The sequence below is a fragment of the Pseudonaja textilis genome, chromosome 1, assembly GCF_049901715.1.
Source record: "Pseudonaja textilis isolate UNSWEBS1 chromosome 1, rPseTex1.2, whole genome shotgun sequence".
Taxonomy (NCBI): domain Eukaryota; kingdom Metazoa; phylum Chordata; class Lepidosauria; order Squamata; family Elapidae; genus Pseudonaja; species Pseudonaja textilis.
Genome location: NC_141990.1, coordinates 70,091,987 through 70,109,184, shown reverse-complemented (window position 1 = coordinate 70,109,184; position 17,198 = coordinate 70,091,987). Strand labels below are relative to the sequence as shown.

At 39.2% G+C, this 17,198-nt stretch overlaps 1 protein-coding gene across 2 annotated transcripts in view; it reads left to right on the top strand.

Moving 5' to 3' along the window:
• Nucleotides 1–17,198, top strand: part of MAP3K21 (mitogen-activated protein kinase kinase kinase 21) — a 52,887-nt gene that overhangs the window by 12,128 nt on the left and 23,561 nt on the right. For both annotated transcript variants that reach the window (XM_026705199.2, XM_026705198.2), the window contains exon 2: nucleotides 15,503–15,683. In XM_026705199.2, the coding sequence (XP_026560984.2) occupies nucleotides 15,503–15,683 (181 nt within the window). The remainder of the gene's footprint in view (nucleotides 1–15,502; nucleotides 15,684–17,198) is intronic.

The following is a 17,198-nucleotide window of genomic DNA, read 5'->3' as shown; positions in this document are numbered from 1 at the left end:
AGGGAGACACCACGGCTTAGCTCCGGAACCCCTGCTAGTGGATTCCCGAAGCAAAAATCCTTCCCTCTCTTGTGGAGGCCAGAGCACAGAGCCCCAGCCATGTCAGAGAGGGTTCCCCGACCCTTCCACCAGCCTCCCTCTGGCCCTTTCTCAGGTGGCCTCAGAGGTGGAGCACGTGCCTCCCAATCAGGAGGTTGTGAGTTCGAGCCCAGGTATAGACTAATATTTGGAATAGACTCTCCTGTTGGAGCTGGGGTTGGACTAGATAACCTCCCAGGTTCCGATCCCCTCCTCTCGGCCATCCCACAGGATTGAGCCAATTTGGGCGACAGGGTCAGAAAGGGCGGTACCCATAAGAGACCCCTCAGCGGACCAAGCTGTAGTCTCTTCCGACTCCTTGGCTCAGAAACGCACACCCCTTATACAGGCTCCAACCCGCCCTACCTTCAGTGAGGACGGCGCCTTGCTCCCACCTCTTGGGGCCCCCACTCCCTCAGGTGGTTGTAGAACGCCTAGACCTAAACGACCTAATCTTTCCTGCCCCTGGCAGGACTCAAGATGTACACCTGGCAGTCCTCCCCATTGGGTACCAGGCAAGGGGACCGGCTCTCTCTTATGGTTCTTCCAGTAATGTTTCTACCCACCCTTTTCCGGCTCCCCCAAATTCCGCGGGTTTGTTTTCAACCTTACCACTCTCATTAGGCGGATCTACCTTGAGTTGAAGGCGGTCCCCTGAACCTCCCAAGGTTCTCGCAGCTCTAGCGGTTCCCTCAGGAACCTTCCCGCTCGTCCCCACCTTTACACGGGGACCCCTCATCCTGCCCTCCTCAGACGTCCAGCAGAGAGGGACCCCAGAGCTCTCTTTCTCTGCCCCCCCAAGACCATGGGCCCCTGGTAACCTGACGAGCACCAACTGTCGCCATCTAACCGGATAAACCAACTCGAGCCCGTAATTCATTTGGTAAAAGGGGGAAAATAGTTCTCTCCTCGGAGAGATCCCTAGCATACAAGGACCCGTCAAACCTATCTGGTGCTCCAAAGGCAACACTAGTAGAATTGTCTAAATTTTGGGGTAGGCTGGTCTCAAGCATTTCTATTGTTCCCTGGGCTGCGTTTTTCTCGCCAGAACCCCTAAGTGGTCTCTGCTCTCTTTGAACGCCTGGTGGAAGTATCCAAAATCCACGCCCAGGGTCCCTCCGAGGGCCTTACCCTCTCCCCCAGCGATACAACCTCGCAAGCAACTAGGGCCACTCCTTCAGGGAGCCCCAACGATCCTCCTCGCTACAGACGCCTGCCTGCCTGACTGGGGCACTTACCCACTCGTTAGAAGGGCGCCTGCAGGATCCCTCTCTCGGCACGGGCCGATAGTTGGAGACAGAAAAGGGTATGCAATACAAAATTGGGTGGAACTCCTCGTCATACTCCGGGCCCCGCGCAGCTCCCACCTCCAGGTATGCGGGCGCCGCGTCCTCCTCACCATCAGTGTCACTGCCAAAGCCACGTCTCAGACAAGGGGGCACCTAGACCTCTCGGTTAATGAGAGAAGCCAAGCGTCTCTGCCACGGGGAGGAGTACAATCTCCTCCTTGAAGCAGAGCCATCTCAGGAGTGTCAATCACCAAAGTGGATTCGCTGGACAGGGCCATGGTGACCAATCCGATCGGCCTCTCTCTCCCGTCTCTGTTCTAGGGGCGGTCACATTCTTCGGACTGCCAGTCGAGGATCTCTTCACATCCCCTTCAACACACACTCCTGATTTCCTTCAAGGTTCCCCTCCCAAGGGACCTAGGATCATGTCGCCCTATGTCGTCCCTCCGCTCCCAGTGGTCCCCTGCATCCCCACTAGCACTAGTTTCCCAGAGTCATACAGGAGCTGATCCCGAGAACGCAGAACTTTTCCGGTGGCTCTCCCTGCCCCAGGCACCTTTGGTTGGCGGTCCTCCACAACCTATCGGTCGCTCCTCTCTGGAAAATCCCCGCTGGGGGATCTCCCCCTCTCAGGGCCCCTCGGCTCTGGAACCCTGGCTCTAACTGGTCCCTAGAGCTTGAGCAGAACCGTTTTTAAAAACAAACAATCAAAGTAGCAATCAAAAGAAAAGAAAAGAGAGAGAGAACGAGAAGTCCCCTGACCAGATTATTGACCCCATCTTGGTTTCAGACGATCCTCAACCATCCAAACCCATGAGATCACCCGAAATAACTCGGCAAGCGGTGTCACCTATCTCGGTCAGCCCTTGTTATAAGGCATCCTCAGACAACCCACTAACTTGTGTCCTCCAACTTTTCTTATACCCTGCCTGAGACCTTGTTAGGGTCCTTTTACCCCTCTCTCAGGATCTCTTGAGCCTCTCAGGGATTTCTCCCTCCAGCTCTTAACTTCAGGGTTCCGTTTCTGGTGGCCAGTGCTCGGCTCGTCGATTCTTGGAGATTGCAGCATTGTCGGTAAGAAAGGACCTCTGCATCTCCTCGCCGTCCGGGCGGTTCTCCGGCCCGACTCTGCCTTATTGCCCAAGGTCAACCCAGCTCGCAAGGCAAGGGATCTCATTCCCCAAACCTCTGCCCAACCCTCGTGTGAGAGAGAGATACCTGTACCGTGCCCTCGCATCTACCTTTCGCACTACCAGCCCTCATGAGGTCTGAAACCCTTTCCTCCTTTCAACCCAAATCTTTGGACCACGAAGTGCCCTCCAACCTTCGACTCTGGATCAGAGCTACTATCCCCAGATCTCACTTATCACAAGTTTGCCAGTACTAGTGAAAATGCAGTGCATCCCATCAGAGAGGCAGATACACCGGTAACTTGGGTCACTCAAGCCCCTATCACTGATAATTGCCGGGCCTCCACCGGACTCCTCCGTCTTCCTTCATTAGGCATTCCGAGATCGACATATTGTCTCAGCTAAGGCCTCGCTTGGCAGACGTGTCCTGCGGCGGGTCCTCAAGGACCCAGAGAGGCTCCTGAGCCAGACGGGATCCCTCCCGTAGGACAGCCAAGCTTTGGTATGTCCCACTCTCTGGATGATCCGAGCAGCTCGAAGGAGAATGGCGTTGGTTCTTACCTGACACGCCATTTCTATTCGAGCTGGGAGGATCATCCAGCCCCACCCTTATCCTTCCCGTCTGGTGGGGTCCTGTTTTGGCCAATGAATCATTAAGTCTAGTAAGATGAGAGTACGGTTTTCTCTTCCCTCTCGACTTCGCATAAACTGGGGGAACGCCTGGATGGAGCCACGTGATGGAGGGAGGGCGTTCCTCAATAGTTAAACTCAGCCTACAATCAACACAGACTGAAGCACCTCCCACTCTCTGGATGATCCTCGCAGCTCGAATAGAAATGGCGTGTCAGGTAAGAACCAACGCCCATTTTCTTTTTTAATATAAATTTTATTTGGGTTTTCACAAAAACACAATACAAATAAAACATCTTTTTTTTTTGAGAATAGCATGGTCCCAGGTTATCACTTCTTCATACAGACACAAACTCAATTTCATATTCATCTTTGTGTTCTATTCCATATCTTATTACTATTTTAACATTTTCTCCATAATTTTTCCCCTCCCTTGGTTTTCTCAACTTTATTTTTAATTATCTCATATCTAAATTCAATTATATATCTTTTTCTAAATTTCAGTGTCTTTCCAATCATATTTATACTTTTGTCTGCCCTGTTTCAATTTCATATTATCTTTTCTCATTAAACAAATTTTCCCCTGTAATTACTAATTGGAGTATGACACCCTGATATCTTTTAATTTTATCCATTCAACTCTTATTTAAACTTCAATTTATGCCTTTAAAATTATAACATTCAATATAGTACATAACTTCCAATCAAATTCTGCTTGGTACATTCTTAAAATACACACTATGTCCTTTAAAATATATGTGTGTGTGTGTGTGTGTGTGTGTGTGTGAATATATGTATGTATGTATGGCATTCAGCTTTGTTCGGGTATTTTCCCACGTCATTGTAGTTGTGCTTTTAAAGTTGTAGCAACGTTTCAAGCAGAATCTCATCTACCATCATCAGGCTTCTGTATAGTGTTCATCTGTGAGTCAGACTTTTACAGTGGTTTCAGATTTAAATTTGGGGCAGCCTATTGCTGTGCCAGGATGGTTTTTTCTTCATCCTGATTGGTTGGGAGTCTTGGTCTGTGTTTATTGGTCTTGGAGTTTGCTGTGTTCTGCTTGATTGGTGTTTCTAATACCTTCTGTCTGTTTTGTGGCTTTTTTTGTATCTTGATTGGCTGGTAACATTGTGTTCCTTTATTGGAGGCCTTTAGTGCAGCTTGGCTCCAGGTAAATGGACGGCTATCATTTATTAGGAAGCTAGGTTTCATCTGGGTGCCTGGTTGGGGTGTGTTTGAGCTGGAGGTATCAGGGGGGATCTGTTTGTGCCCAGGTGCTTGTCTGGCTAGTGGTGTGGAGATTTTTTTGTTTGTGAGAAATCCATCATTTTAATCATACATTGTTTCATATTTTCTAAAATTATTTCTATTTCTAATATAACAATACTGCCTTATGTATCTTTGCAGAATCCCTTTTTCAATTAAATTTTCACCCATTTTCTCTAAATAGGCTTATACTTTCAATCTTTATACATTTTCCCTGTTTCTCTATATCTTGTTTCTGTCTTTTATAACTTCTTCTTTCCTTCTTCCCCCTCTTCTTCTCCCTCCCCTTTTTCAGGGGACCTTACATTGCCACTTTTTCGGTTTAACCTGGTCAACCAAAACTTTCTCGTTTTGTCTTCCTCCTGCACATTCTTTTCCGGTCGAGTTCTTCTTTGAGGTGGCCATTTCTGACCAATGCTGCCACCACCTTCGGGAAAGGGAGTAATGGCCAGCTGAGGAGGAGAGATGCAGCTCTCCTCGACCCTGCTGGCGGTCTCCCCCCCCTTCACCTCTACGAGATGGCTTAGTCCCAAATCCAGCCAGCTCGTGGTGCTCTGGCGGCGAGCACAGATCGAAACAGCGCACAATCATGAATTTTGGTCCGTCACCGAAGAAACTCAAACCGGAAGTCCAACCAAGGATTTTTAAGGAAGTATTACTCCCCCAGCACTCCTCCTCACTCCAGGATGTCCAGCTCAGCTCCATTTGCAGTGTCCATTATCTTCCAACTGTCACTTTCTGACCATTCCACACTACCAGCTCTTGGCCTATCAGTTTCTTCACCTCAACAAATTCCAGCCTCACAGTTAGTTTATCAAGCTTGTCTTTTTCTTGCCTTTATCTCTACACACTCTTCCACTTCCATATACCAATCTCTACAATCCAAATTCTTCAAAAACCTCTATGTACAACACTTTGGAGTACCATCTACAAACACATGCAGCCACTTTCACCAACTTAAAAAACAAAAACATAATATGGCTGTAGTAGGACTGACTACATCTATTATTCCCCGATTTCTCTAGGCTATATAAGTAAAACTTAGTCTGTTTTGTTTGAGTTTTTAACTGACATCTTGCAAATTTAAGATTTCACTGACTTTAAGATACAAAAATGTAAAAGAAAGAAAATACAGCGATACCTTGATGCTCGTCATTAATTGGTTCCAGGAGATGCAATAAGTACCAAATAAATTTTTTCCCATAAGGAATATAAATAAATTGAATGCATTCCCAAACAAAAAACAGTGCACATTTTAATGCAATATGTAAAAAGATAGGAACATATATCATTACTTTAGATGAGAAATAAACCTAACAATTAATAAATACTTAGATTAAATAAAATAAAAATTTCACTTTACCTATACTGATGAGAGAAAAAGCACAAAAATACATAAAATGACCTCAGAAGCTAAGAAGACCGCAAGGGAATGTGCACAGCCAAGAGAGGCCAGGTGACTAACATGTGACCCTTTGTTTTGGCTAGAAAGGGTAGAAAATTAAAAGGAAAAAGACACGAACCAATTCTAGCCTGCATGTTGAGTACCAAACAAATGATGAGTACCAAGACAAAATTTTCTCATCAAACTGTGTCAAGTACTAAATTCAATGAGTTTTAAAGTAGTCGAATACCAAGATATGTCTGTATGCAAGAAACTGAAACAAACAGTAAGAGAAACAGAAATCAAAGAAAAAAAATGTGTTATCAGAGGTACAGAAGACAATTCTGTTTTTAAACACAACATTAAACATAGACCACATGGAGTAATAAGCAAACCAATTTGGTGTAATTGTTAAGATACCAGGCTAGAAACTTGAAGATTGTAAATTCTAGTCCTGCTTTAGGCTCAAGGCCAGCAGGGTAGCCTTGGGCCAGTCATTGTCTCTCAACCCTAAAAGGTAGGCAAGGGAAAACCACTTCTAAAATGTTGCCAAGAAAACTTGGGAACTAGTCGAGACAATTTTTCAATAGTTAACATTGACTTAAATTGCAGAAAATAATAACAACAAAGTTTCCCAGAGTCACTTTTCAGAGTGAAATGGGCAGAACATAAATTTAATGAATAAATTAATACGTTAAGAAGATGAAACATGGAGTCATGTTGATCAATCTTTCCATTACATTGATAAACAGCCAATTCATAAGCAGTGACTTCAGTACAAGACTGAATCATTAATAGGTTGTTTTTGTTTTGCTGTATTCTTTGCTTGATAAATCAAAGTTTTTCATGCATTGGTAAATTCCCAATTTCTGGTATATAATTCAACACTATGCTGATATATTTAAATACTTTCTTCCCCAAACAATATTAACAGATTCATGGATATTAATCTAAAATGGGTCAGTGGTGGGACAAGCCCATATTATCTGTGTCTATCATTTTACATTTTCTGAATAAAAAAAAGTTGACAGCTATCTCATTCTAAACATCTTCTAAGCTTTCCAATAAAGGAAAATAAGTTTATTGTTGAATTTATTTTAAAATAGTAAACTGCCCTTGAAGAGCATGTGGAAGATATACAGCTGGTACAGAGAGCAATGGCACAGGCAATTTTGGAGGCCCCAAAAATGGCCCTTTTAACACCACCACTCTGCGAGCTTCATCCATTGCTTGTCTTCTTCCAGATACAATTCAACGTGTTGGTGATCACCTTTAAAGCCCTTTATGGCATGGGGCCAGGGTACATGAGGGACCCTTTCATTCCACTGGGATTGGCCTATCCCATTAGTCCTGGCAGAGGAGGCATGTTGCAAATTCTGTCTGTCTTATTATTCTGTCTGGCAGGGTCCAGGAGGAGTGGCCTCACAATGTGAGATTGGCCCCAACCCTCCTATCCTTTCATAAGGGCCTAAAGACCTGACTCTGCCAGTTGGCCTGGGCCCCCAGTGGGGGAACAGCACAATGGAGATGGTTGATTGAGTAACAACGGATCCCACCTCCCCACCACTCCACCCTGTCCTCCTCACGTGCCCTTAGGTTGTAGTGTTTGATTTTAATGATGTTTTAATTGTATATGTATAGACATATTTTTATTACTGTAAGCTGCCCAGTAAGATGGTAAGATGGATGGCCTATGGTAAGATGGGGGACAAATAAATTTTAGGAAGGAAGGAAGGGATAAAAAAGGGGGAGAGAAAGAAAGAAAGAAAGAAAGAAAGAAAGAAAGAAAGAAAGAAAGAAAGAAAGAAAGAAAGAAAGAAAGAAAGAAAGTTAACTGTAACTGATTTCTTTCTGCAATAAAGTTTTTACAGGAGGCCAGCCTTGCTGGTCTTAAGTTCCAAATGTACCATAAATATCTTACAAAATAAATGTTAATATAAATAATGCTTCTTTTTAGAATTATGTTTTCTGTCTTTATATAAGCCCCTCGGAGTTTGCTGGGAAATCAAACACATATTCTGATAATAGAGCTCCAAAGTGTGTAGGTAAGGGGCTCTTTCTTTAGCTAATTTGGGAGCTTCCATTCCATCAGTGGCAAACGTGCCAATATTGGCAGAACAGCTTTACTTTGTTCTTTTCACTGCTAATGAAATGTTTGCTTTTGCAGGTGTGCTTTTAACTCAAACCTGATAAGCCAGCCTTCTCTTTGCTTCCTCCAAAACATTGCAGCAGTCATGGCTTGGGTTCTGTAACTTGTTATTCAAGAAATGAAACAACTTGGAAACATTTTGTATAAGGCTATTGTTAATAACCTAACTTTTCAGGGAGTCAACTTGTAATACAGCTATCAAGCCTTGCTTTAATCAAAGGCACAAAATAGGAGTGCCACCTATTGTGTCAGCTGATATTGACCAGTGGGACATGAGTTAGTTGTAACTTTACTAACAAAGTATGCTAAATTACTAAGTTTGGATGCTTTTTCTACAAAGAGGGTAGGTAGCTCATATACCTAAGGAATTACTTAAAATACAGAGACACATAGATGCTTTTTTTTCCCTGTGATTTTATAGCAAAAGACTTTGATTTACCAAAATCCATTGTTTTATGTCATGAATCCAACCAAATGACGGTATTTTTTCTAATTTTAACAACTTGCTTTAAGTATTTCTAACCCACACCTACATGATGTTCCATAACAAACCTTAATAAAGATTAGGTAGATTTCTAAAAATATGACTAGGCATGTTCCAGAAGTTATTATACTGTGATGTGAGTGGTGGTTAAACACACCCTATCTTTAATTGGCACGTGCTTTTAAAATAAGATTAGCTTTATTTGACAGTTGTAGATTTTAAATGGTGGTAAACATGGCTTCAGTTAGGAATAGCGTTAAGTGTAAGCCGTAGCTTGAGTAAATATTTGGGTGGAAATTATTGGCAATTTTTGTTTAAGTCTAGATGTGAACAAAATAGAGGTTTGAAGGAAGGCCAACAAAAACAGATGTGTTTTCTACATTGTCCCTTCTGAAGATTTAAACTACTCATGTACTTATTATTTTAAAAATTTCTAATATTTACAATATATTAAATGGCATACAGTATTCAAGCACTTTCTACCTTACTTCTCTTTTGTGAACTGTTTATCTATTATGCTCCCTCCACAGTTGTCTAGTTACCTTTATGATATGGAAGGAATGGAATCCAATGTTATCCATCAGCAAAAGTAGGAAAATCCTACTTTAGCAGAACCAGGAAAAGTTAAACACTAAATTTGTGTATTGAAACTGTAAATGTTTTAAATGTAACATAGACTGTACTTGGTAGTTTGAAAGAGACCAATAATATTCTGTATTGCTAACAGTGTGTAATTGTGACACACTTCACAGCAATGGAATATGTCATAAATGAATTTACCCATCAGTACTGTCATTTGAGGGGGGTCTTGTTAGGACCCCCTCCCCAAAGATACATGGATTTTGATGATTTTATTGACAGGGCTAATCATGTCTACTGATTCAAGCTTTGAATTTTGTTAATTGTACAGCTTTGTTTTTATTCATGCACATCCCCCAAATTCATTGGAAGTGGGACAGGTTATAATTACAGTTAATCAGTAAAATAAGCTTGAGAGAAAGTTGGAAGAAAGTTCTGCTAATAAAGCTATATCTTGGTTTTCTGGTTTCATGGGTGTATATTTATACAGTGGAGAAGAACAGAAATGTCTACACTTATCAATTGATAAGGAGCAGAATTAGCCATTCTCTGACTAATCAAAGGTTGTATGCAAATGAAAGCCAGTATGGTGGAGTGATCATGAAATAGATTGGCTCTGGAGAGATCTGCATTCTAGCTCTTAAATACAGTTCTGTACATGACTTTGGGCCAGTCACTCTATCAATCCAACATATTTCACTGGACTGTTATGGTGTAAATACTATAGTAGGCGGAAGTGTTCTGTATGCCAACTTGCACTTGAAGGAAGGGTGGGAGATAACTACAGATGAATACATTTATACATCAATAAATGGAATAGGCCAAACGATTGACTGAAATACAAAAGCTTCCTGAATTCTAACAGCCAAAATATTCCTTCATTGTTCATGGGGAAGGTTGAAGTTTTAGTTAATTTAGCTTTTCAGATTATTTATTTTCCTTGGCAATGCCCATATGAAAGCATTCCATTTCAAAGCTGTAATGATGTGATAATGTACTATTACAAATAAATGATATAAATAAATAATAGTAAATACTATTATAAAAATAAAGAATAATATCAATTGGGAAAAAGTAAGGAAGTAGAAGCAAAAACAGGTGAATGGGTGGGGGAAGAAAAAGCTTATATTTAGTTCTGCCAATTGGGGCCATAAATATATCCATTACGACTTTAATTCAATCATGTAACACTTTATTGTAAAGTGGGGAAAAGGTAATTAGGTTATCAGACTTACCCATGTTACATGCAGCATTTCCTGGTAGCTATAATGGTGTGATACTAGTGATCACTTTTTGGTCAATATGCCAAAAGCACAATGAAACTCATTTTAACCCAAGCATCCTCATGCTATTCTATACGAACTGAGATCCCTGAACCAAAGACTATCTTGCAAACCAAAATACAGTTTCCTGTACCCCACCTAGAAAGTACATGCATCTGCAATAAGTAAATATTCATTTTTAAAATATTAGAAATTTCACTGTTCCCAAATTACTTTGACCAAATTATTTAATTTCCTGTTAGAAATTAGCTTAAGACTCATCTTAAAGGAAAGTGCACTGCACCCTTCCTGAGCTTCGTGCTTCTGAGTTTGAAAAACAGAATTCCCAACTTTGCGGAGTCTGGCATGAGTCAGTTTTTATAGATGACTTTCTTCTAAACTGACTGCTGTTCAGAATTAGATTCAAATACTATTAGTATACTTAGGGGGAAAAAATCTGCTTAAGTGAAATCAGGAAAAAAAAGTATGGCTTTTCACTTGAGTTCACTTTTTATCTTATCAAATTTTCATCCAAATAAATATTTGGTTTAATAATTATGGTTTAATAATAATTGGTTAATAATAATAATTTTGGTTTTAATAATAATTTTAATAATAATTTTGGTTTAATAATAATTGGTTTTCATCCAATAATATTTGACATCAAGTGGAACTCAGATATGAGTATTTTGGTTTATCTGGTGTGCTTAGTAGGAACTAATCCTCATAGATGGCTAGGAGCTGATGTCTACAAATTAAATTTAGTAGAAAGTGACTATCCTGACTCAAGACTAATGAAGCATGGTACTATTTTGAAGCAGAATGATCTGCAAAACCCTAATAATCCAACATACTGACAATAGTGTACAATTGTCTTGCTTGTAAGGACGAACCAAGGGAAGCATGAATCATGGCAATATGTTTTAAGACTAAAACAGGATGAAGAACAGCTAATAAAAAGCATTAGTATATGGTCACTTAATACAAGTTTGAGATTACACCATTGAACTATACAGTATTGGACTTCTAAAGATTCCATGTTTCTCTGTATTATGTGTACATACCTAGTGGAAAAAACTGAGTTGCACATAGGAGTGCAGTGTAATGTATTTCCATAAGCACATTTAATGTGTATCCCTTATAATAAGACATTTAAGAAATTTCCCACTTTATTTACACGGTGAGGAACAAAGGTAGAGGATGCAATGTGAGATCCTTTCCTACATGCATGGTGAACATGACTTCTGCAAATCTTTAATAGCAGCTCTGCTCTGAGTCCAGGATGGAAGGAGAACTGAGTTTAAGTATAGAAGAATCAGGCATATTGCAAGCTGCTGGCCAACTGCTTCTTCCATTGTGAGATTTTTTTTTCTGGCTGGATATAGCTCATTTCAGTCTCAAATTTTGCCAACTCCTGAGAGTGTGCCAGATTGGCCCCATTCTGTTCTTGATGGATGAACAAGAACTGTTACTCAGATTCAGTTTTAGCTTATTTTGTTCCATCCAGGCAGTCTCCAGGTATTGGGACTGGACAATAACCGCATTTCCCATCTGCCCTAGAATGGTAATGTATAGTCAGTGGTGGGATTCAGCCAGTTCGCACCATTTTGGGAGAACCAGTTGTTAACTTTCTGAGCAGTTTGGTGAACTGGTTGTTGGAAGAAATCATTAGGGCAGAGAACCAGTTGTTAAATTATTTGAATCCCACCACTGCTATAGTTGGGTATCCTCAGTATACTGTAGCATTGGGAAGCCAGATGTTTGGCCTTATTTATGCAGAGGATTGAAGATCTGATATTCCTTGTGAGTGAAGAACATTTTGCTTATAGATATAAGATTATACGTGGATGACTGATGAAAAATGGGCGAATAAGGAATAAAGAAAAGCAACAATGATGCCACACCCTGAACCAGTAGATAACCTGGAGCAAGAACTTCATGTTGACATTAAAAAACAGCAGGAAAAATACCAAGACCTGTTTCCACCTCCCCCAATAATACAAGATCTCTTTTAGCTGGTCAGAGGGGATACTTCCACAGTGAGCATATCGATTTGTATTTTGTACTTTGCATGCTGCATTTTTAGTACTGGCGGTGGTGATTACCAATCATTGTATTATTGGATAATAATTCATTTGCCTAAAATGAATTTCTAGGAACAATATACACCTTCAGACATCTGTAGTCTTCTCTTTGGATAAACCAATTATTATGGCAGGATGTAAAACTGATAGAATTTAAAACTGGTAAGATTTAAAACTTGTTAATATTTAGAAAGGTGCAGTGTCATACACTCAGGTGTTAAATAGATTGTCATACATTTAGGTGTTAAATAGATTTTAAACTCATTGAGTTCAATGGAACTTACACAAGTACAGCCTAAATATATTTTTATGCTGATTTTATAAATTTAAATATCTAAAAGGTTAATAAGCTTGATGTAAGGTTGAATTACAATCAAGCAAACCAGCACTTTTTGAAATGATGCCTTTCTCTTCTTTTCACCCTGCTTAATCAAATCCGTTCCATATTTTGGGAAGTGGAACAGATGTTAAGATGCCTGGAGACTGCAGAGGAAATAGAAGCTTGCTTTTTTCTTTTCTTTTTCTACATGTTTTATTTGCAGTTTTTCCTTTAACAACCATCGTTTTTTGTGGGCAGTGCAATGACTGGGTTAACATATTTTTTCACGCAGTGCTCACAGTAATAATACAATTACCTTCCAACTTCTGACCTTAATGTGCTCATTATAATTATAATATATTCTTTTATATATCAATAAATATTCCAAAATTTTCTCAATTTATACTTCTTTATTTTTCCCATTTGTTGGGGTTCTTCTATATTTACCTCATTATCTTTAAACAGTGCTATTCTCTCTTTATGATTTTTTTATCACTTCCTCCAAAAACATATATAAACATCAATAATATTTCATACACTATACTTATTAACCCCTATTAAGTCACTAATATTTTAATATTATAGGTATCACTCAGTATTCCACCACATTTTCAATATCTCAATTTTCTATAAACACCAATAAAACCAATTATCAATGAGATTTAATCAATCCCAAAATTATATCTCTAAATCCCCTGAATTTATAGTCCTTGAAAACTATATTTTCCAATATGATTTTTTGCATCCTTTTAATCATAATAATACATTTAGATATACCTAGTCCTAATCTGTCACCTCCTAATCGTAATATATTTATGGTTATAATAAATTTTATTATATATCTATATATGTCCTACTATTTCCCCAATATAAACATTCCACTTATTTCTATTGGTTTTCAATATAGTTACTATATTGCAGGATATTGTCTTTCTATCCATCATCTCTCAGTCTTTTTAGAATTTCATCATTTATTGATTTTTTGGTGATTCCTTTATGTTTCTCTTTTGAAATCCTATATGTCTTTTTAGCATTTTTGCACAGGTTAATTGCTCCTTCTATCCTGCCCTTTATCTCCTTCTGCTGCATCTTTTGAATATCCATCCATAACCGTTTCATTATTTTTGAAAAATCACCCTTTTCCCCCTCTATTCTGTTGTAGGCTCTTATGGGATTGTCTGTTTGATTTTTAGTATTTATTATTACTATCTTGCTTTTTTCTTGATACCATCCCATGAACTGACCGATTGAATTCAACCCTAATTTTAGTTCTGAAAAAGAACTTTTATGTCTTCAAATTGGAATAAATATTTTTCAAACAAATCGGGTTTACCCAGTCACCATAAGTGAACATGCGTGGCATCAGTCACGTGTGGAGTTGTTTTTATTTCATGATTTATGACTAAAGTAACTTTCAGATTCTGTGTATGTTTGTGTGTTTCTGTGTATATATACTGAATTTCAGCTATCTATGGTTGAGTGCACAGAATAGGTCCAAGTTGTAAAGGTCACTTGTTTTGATATGAAGCTAATGGGAAGCAAATATCTGTAGAAGTGCAAGAAGGATGGCCTCATACAGGTTGCTAAGCAACAGACCACAAGAATTTGTTCACTCATAGGGCCATGTCGCCTGTTCAGTTTGTTTATGTCAAGCATTCCACCTCCCAGTATGACAAACGAAGGTAAGGTGGTGGAGGAAACGTAGCATGTCTGTAGTAGTTGTAATTCTCCATTCTGCTTGTGGTAGATCAATGGTTCTGCACCCCTGCTCTTTTTATCTCTCCTCCCTTAGGGGGAAAGAAAGAAGAAAAGAAGAAAGAAAGAAAGAAAGAAAGAAAGAAAGAAAGAAAGAAAGAAAGAAAGAAAGAAAGAAAGAAAGAAAGAAAGAAAGAAAGAAAGAAAGAAAGAAAGAAAGAGAGACTGGCTGGCTGGCTGCCAATTATCACCTTTCCAAATCAGATTGTGTTTGGTTTTGGTTCGACTGCCTGACTGACCTGGAATTTGTGGAATTCCACTTTGCATGTGTGGAATCTAGAACAAAACCTCTTTCATTAAAGTACAAAGGCCATCATGTTCAAATCATTAGTTTTACGACATGCTCTTGGACTAATTATTGCCAACTTGGGCACTGAGTTTCGTTAAACTTTCTTTGGTATTTGATTTGTGCTTCAGAACAGATTGAGAATATGTATCACTTTTTCAGAAATAGTAAAATATTAAACATGCCCCACAGTTAGAAAGATGAGAGGGCATTAGCCTTTCGCTTGAATCCATTTCATGGCCATAGCTACTTTTAACTAGTTACTGGTTAATAGCATGTTGCAGTATAGATTATCCAGAAGAAAACACCTTAATCTCAATTTATTATCTGTAAACCAGACTTTGACCTATATCTATCAAGTGTTCTTGAACACAGTTGCTGCCAATAGCAAAGATATATAAGCTAAATGCAAAATGTGTATGAATTAGTCTGAAATAATATGCCAACTTTTGACTTTTGGTTCCCTTTGCATGTAGGGTCCCTCATTCTATAAACCTGGTTTCTCCTGTTTTGTAAATATGTTTCAGTGATCTCTATCTCAAATCACCAGGGAAAAAACAATATAAGGCAACTCATATTCTTTCTCTAACATCTGACTGAACAATGCCACTGTGTTTACATGGCTCTATAATTCAGGCTTATATCATTATAGTAGCTGAAGGAAGAATCTAAAAATATGTCAGTGTAATGATAAATAAATACATTTTAAATCAAAATTATTGAGTTTTCAACTAAGCAGAGATAGATTATGCTTAGATGGTCTTTGTTAGTACAACTGCCAATGAAAACATGTATGTCTTTTACAGTACTGTTGCTTGAGAAGATAGAAAATGATGATATTCACAACACGACTCTGAAAATCACAGATTTTGGCTTGGCAAGAGAGTGGCACAGAACAACCAAAATGAGTACTGCAGGTACCTATGCATGGATGGCTCCTGAGGTCATTAAATCATCCATGTTTTCTAAAGGAAGTGACCTTTGGAGGTAAATGACTTTTGTATTATTAAATAAAATTTGAGTCAACCTTATGTTCAATGGTTTTCTCTGAGTATGCATGCAAAATAACCTTAATGGGTTCTATTTTTTATTGACAAGGGTTTTTTTTTTTAAAAAAGGAGATGCTTAATGTTTAGATTTAAACAGTAATTGCATAGGGCTTTTAAACCATAAAGCAGTTCACAATAATAAACAGGTTCTGAAACTCATTGAATCCCACACAATTCTAGATGTGGAATTCTAGACATTACTTTCTAATGTCTATATTAGAGCTTACCCTGAGCCATGGTGGTGCAGTGGTTAGAGTGCAGTACTGCTGGCTACTTCTGCTGACTGCCGGCTGCCTGCAATTTGGCAGTTCAAATCTCACCAGTCTCAAGGTTGGCTCAGCCTTCCATCCTTCCAAGATTTTATCTATTTTATTTATTTTGTTTGGTTTGTCAATTGCTTACAAAATAATAGGTATAAGTAAAAACATAGTTATGAATACATGGATACATATAAGAAAAATAAAAGAAACAATAGGACAGGGATGGTAGGCACATTGGTGCGCTTATGCACACCCCCTACAGACCTCTTAGGAAAGGGGTGAGGTCAATAGTAGAAAGTCTAAGGTTAAAGTTTTTGGGGTTTGGGGAAGAAACCACAGAGTCAGGTAGAGTATTCCAGACATTGATCACTCTGTTGCTGAAGTCGTATTTCCTGCAATCTAGTTTGGTGCGATTAACCTTGAGTTTGTATCCATTGTTTGCTCTTGTATCGTTATGGTTGAAGTTGAAGTATTCATTGACAGGTAGGACATTGCAATGTATGATTTTATATACTATACTTAGATTGGACCGAAGGTGGCGTAGTTCTAGGTTTTCTAGGTCTAGAATTTCAAGTCTGGTGGCATAAGGTATTCTGCAACGAGTAGAGGAGTGGAGAACTCTTCTTGTGAAATATTTCTGGACTTTCTCAACTGTGTTAATATCAGATACGTAATGTGGGTTCCAGACTGATAAGCTGTATTCGAATATTGGTCTAGCAAATGTTTTGAATGCTCTAGTTATTAGTGTAATATTAGCAGAGAAAAAGCTACATAAGATTAGGTTAACAGCTTTTAATGCCTTTTTGACTATGTAGTTACAGTGGGCTCTAGCACTAAGATCATTAGAGATGAGTACACCAAGGTCTTTGACAGAGTTTGGATCATCAACAAGGTATTGACTGTATTTTATTTTCTTATTTTTTTGCCAATATGTAAGACAGAGCATTTGTTTGTTGAGATTTGAAGTTGCCGTTTATTTGACCATTCTGATACATAGTCGAGGTCTTTTTGAAGGGTAGCAGTATTGTCTGTAGTGTTGAATAGCTTTACATCATCAGTGAAGAGGACGCAGTTGCTCTTAATATGATCACAGAGGTCATTTATGTAGAGTATGAAGAGAGTTGGTCCTAGAACACTGCGTGGGGGGACACCACTGTTGACAGGTACAGAATTCGATAGGACACTCCCAATTT